The sequence below is a fragment of the Capsicum annuum genome, chromosome 4, assembly GCF_002878395.1.
Source record: "Capsicum annuum cultivar UCD-10X-F1 chromosome 4, UCD10Xv1.1, whole genome shotgun sequence".
NCBI lineage: Eukaryota > Viridiplantae > Streptophyta > Magnoliopsida > Solanales > Solanaceae > Capsicum > Capsicum annuum.
Genome location: NC_061114.1, coordinates 159,972,858 through 159,977,005, shown reverse-complemented (window position 1 = coordinate 159,977,005; position 4,148 = coordinate 159,972,858). Strand labels below are relative to the sequence as shown.

General features: G+C 31.7%; 1 protein-coding gene across 1 annotated transcript in view; it reads right to left on the bottom strand.

The window, feature by feature from the left end:
• Positions 1-227: 227 nt before the first annotated feature.
• The window catches only part of LOC107867778 (beta-galactosidase 16), a 44,089-nt gene continuing 40,168 nt past the window's right edge, over positions 228-4,148 (bottom strand). The window contains exons 13-19 of the mRNA XM_016714181.2: positions 2,758-2,852; positions 2,521-2,630; positions 2,261-2,365; positions 1,932-2,036; positions 1,665-1,810; positions 1,056-1,416; positions 228-423 (exon numbers count right to left, since the gene is read on the bottom strand). Coding sequence (XP_016569667.2) covers positions 313-423; positions 1,056-1,416; positions 1,665-1,810; positions 1,932-2,036; positions 2,261-2,365; positions 2,521-2,630; positions 2,758-2,852 — 1,033 coding nt within the window. The 3' untranslated portion in view covers positions 228-312. The remainder of the gene's footprint in view (positions 424-1,055; positions 1,417-1,664; positions 1,811-1,931; positions 2,037-2,260; positions 2,366-2,520; positions 2,631-2,757; positions 2,853-4,148) is intronic.

Below are 4,148 nucleotides of genomic sequence, written 5' to 3'. Positions count from 1 at the left end.
ATATATAGGAATGAGGGTTCGAATTCTAGCACGAAAATGTGGAATGTTACATGTACACTCACACCCCAAGCCTTATAAGGAGTTGACTTTTTTTATTCTTCAACATTGATGAACTTTTCCAAAGCTTCATATCTAATGATTAGCTAAATGACTCAAATTTGACGTTTTCGCCTATAGAAATTCAACTTGTAATTATGTAGATGTAGACGTATGTAACAATGCATGTCTATACCTCAAAATTTAATTTTTTAAATAAAATATTCGATTTGTGATTAACAAAGAATATATCATGAGATAAATAAGTTTGTGGTCTTATCCACACAGAACATCAACCAGCAGAGACTTATGAAGTCCAGGACAAGGATCACGACCGAACTTCTTATATGAATGAGCAATGGTGCATTTCTTCTTCCCTAAACAAGCCTGCAAAAATAAAAATGTATGATAACAATGATTGCCCTCCATTTTTGCAAACCGAAAATCTTGTAAGAAAACAAAGAGCACGATATAAAATTATTAGATGACAATCTAATGTTTTGTCAGTTCAAAAAATTATATTTGCACAATTTTTAAAATAGAGACAAGATCCGAATGGTGATTTAAGAAAGGGAATTAACATAAATCATCGTGTAAAATGTAGTTGCACTGAGATGAGTTGGGACTGAGATGAGCTAAACAACCTATCATAGCCGTCCAAGTCTTGCCAAATTTTACTTTTTTTTAATTTATTTTATCATAATTATTCAATTCCCAAACAAAACTAATAAAAAATTTCTTCTTTACATATATGTATATAACATATAAAACAAAATATTATATTTAATTTTTTTTTATTTTTTTTTTTTAAATATTGCATGGGTCTATTTGGACTCCATACTAGCCCAAGTCAATCCAAATTTCAGATAGATCAAATTTAGGTAAATTAAAATAGGTTGAGTTAATAGATGAACGAGTGGCAAAATTTAATTGAGTTAAGTGAATCACATTTTTATGATATGATTTTGCCACTTAAATTGATCATATATATTTAAATGGAGGCAGAATATAATACATACCTTTTCCACAATGGCTTTAGAGTTGGAGGAGTGGCATAGCCCGGTGGCATAATCATCACAATTACCAGAAGGGCTTCCAAAGCTTGCAAACAAAATCTTGGAAATATTGCTTCTTGGAGGGCAATTAAGGTACACTTTAGGTCTTCTACCATGTTTTTGCCTTTTACTAGGCTTATGATCTTTAGAAGTTCCATACTTGCTCCAAGAAATTACTGGTGGTGGGTTTGATTCCGTGACGTGCGCGCACACTTTGGTGATTGAAATTGTGTCGATGGTGATGTTAAGAGGATTGCCTATTTCCTCCTCAAATAACACTAACACATTGTCTTCAGGCTTGAGAAATGACCTTGGAACATTGTACCTACAAATACATAACACACTTGAAACATTGTTAATGCATATTTAATTGAACTTACGTTTGGTATACTAATAATAGGCATAGTAGACATAGTAACATGAAAAATAGATTATAACCTGGTATAACTAGTTAAATTGTACTGATGAAGTAATTGGAAAAAAAAATAAAAATCTCACAACGCTGTTAGCGTAATGGGAACTGTTTTTGATAATCTAATTAGAAAAGTGAGTAAAATATATATTAGTACATACCAAGTTTGTGAAGGAACACCTTCAGGTGTGTGAAATGATACCCAATATCTTCCAATACTTTGACCATTAACCCAAGCTTCACCTTTCCCCATGGACCCCATGTTAAGAGCAATAGGATCATCACCATTGGGTGCATCAAAAATGGACTGTCCAATTGCAACAATACAACAATTAATGACAACATATATTAATTTGCAATGTAAAGTTGTAGAAATACGTAATTATATAGTGAACGTACTTATATGTAGGATTTGTACACTTACTTACCTTGTACCATGTGAACTGTTGAGTAGAAGAGCTTAATCTGCTCCAGTCACCACTCTTTGCACCTTCTGATGTGTAAATTTGTAACTTTTCCCCCAACAGTCCAACCTTAAAGCACCATCAAAACAATTTTTGTAATTTTTCTAAGAAATAATAAACAACTGAGCCACTATGTCTTATTTTTTGAATTGAGTTGCATTGCAAGGAGTAGTTTTGAGCTGTAGTACTAACTATCTTGTTTTTCAAGTTACTAATATTACAAGTCGATGGTTATCTATGATTATCTTTTAGCTAATCTCTATCAGTGTGTATAAACTCATTGTGGTTATTACCTGATAACCCCATGAAAAATCAGTGAAGTTTTTGAGCCCTCGACTGTCTTGAATCATCACTGAACGTACACCGAGGGACCTGCGCTCAAGAAATGCCCCAGAATTCTGCATATATATGGTAAAAGAAAAGTAAATTTGTTATCTATTTTTGGACTGCTGAGCATTTTCTTCTTATACTTGCTGCTAGTGCAATAAAATTTTCGAAAACAAGAGATTTAATAGCCGCAATGTGAAAAATAAATCCAAGATTAAGTACATACCGGTAAGCCAACGGTTGCACTAAGTAATGAGATTTGGTTTGTCCCTTTATTTAGAGCAACCTTGCTTTCCACTGTAAATGTTGTATTTCTGAATTGTCCATGACCATAACCTACAAAAAGAACAAGAGAATAACTTTGTATCAAATTAAATGATGCCACATAATTTGGGACGGAAAGTAGTGATAAACAACACTAGCTTTCATTTATATGCTGCAGTAACTATAGAGAAGTGCTCACCTACAAGATTTCCGTTCACAAAAGCATGCAAAACATGGCCTAAGGACTGCACACTTAGTTTAGCCTGCTGCTGCTCCTCTGACTCCTGATCCCAACTATCACATAAATTTTGGCTTAAGTTAGTCGATAAATTTAAAATATTTGATCACACTTCCTATCATATATAGGAGATTTTCGTTAATTTGACATTAAAATCAACCGTGTTGCTCCAAGTTAGGTAATATATATATATATATATATATATACCCATCTATATCTATAATCTATTATCTATTAATCTATTAATCTATTAAGTTATTAATATATTAAAAGTGTGAAGAATCTTCGAAAAGTGATTTAACTTTTTACCCTTCATTAAAAGATTCTGTAGACAAAACTGTCTTTTCAGTATTTTTTAAATTTATTATTTAATTATTTTTTATTATATTAACTAGACTTCCTAAAATATATGGTAGGAGAATTAATTAATATTTTCTTTTCTATTAGACTTCTTAAAATATATGGGACTCCTAATTTCTTAAAATATATGAGACTCCTAAAATATATGGTATGACAATTAATTAATATTTTTCTTTTTACTTTCAACTAGAAAAATACTCCTAATATAAGACTCTATTAAGGAAATACTTCTATAAATATTGAGATGTACGTTAAACTAGAAAACAAACCGATTTGTCTATTGAGAGAATATGATTGATGCTCATTTAACTTGATTCGATTGCATGTCTAGATTGGTGGATACTTCATTTTCAAACCTTCAACTTCTTCATTGTTTTTGTCAGCATAATAAAATTCGACGTGTGTGTGTATATATATATATATATATATTTTCATTCAAAATCATTCTTTACCCTCTGTTTGGATGGTTGTTTTCCATGGTATGGTATGATATAGTTTTTAAGATGTTTGTTTTGATTGTTTCTTAAAATGTATGGTATGGTATGGTTGAATTTCATGATTTGGTAACCATGAAAACCCCATTTTATGTAACCACCAATTTGGTGGTATCCATATGGTTTGCTTATTTTTTTTCAATTATACCCTTACTTAATATTATATAATCTTATTTTATCATTCACCTTATATTATTTAGCTCCACCTCCTACTCCGACCCCTAACCCCACCAGCCTCTCTCCCTCGACCCGACCCCCTACCCATTTAATTTTTAAAAAATGTATTTCAAAAACTTGTTCTTATTCGACCCTCATCCCCAAACCATCTCCACCACCTACTAGCCCCTCTCCCCTCATTAATTTCTTTTTTATTTTTAAAATTTATTTTTTAAAACTTTTAAGAAAATTTTCTTACACCACCCCCACCCTACCAGCTCCCCCTCTTCTCCCCCCGCACACACAAAAAATAGATGTAATTTTTTTAATTTTTTTTTGAAG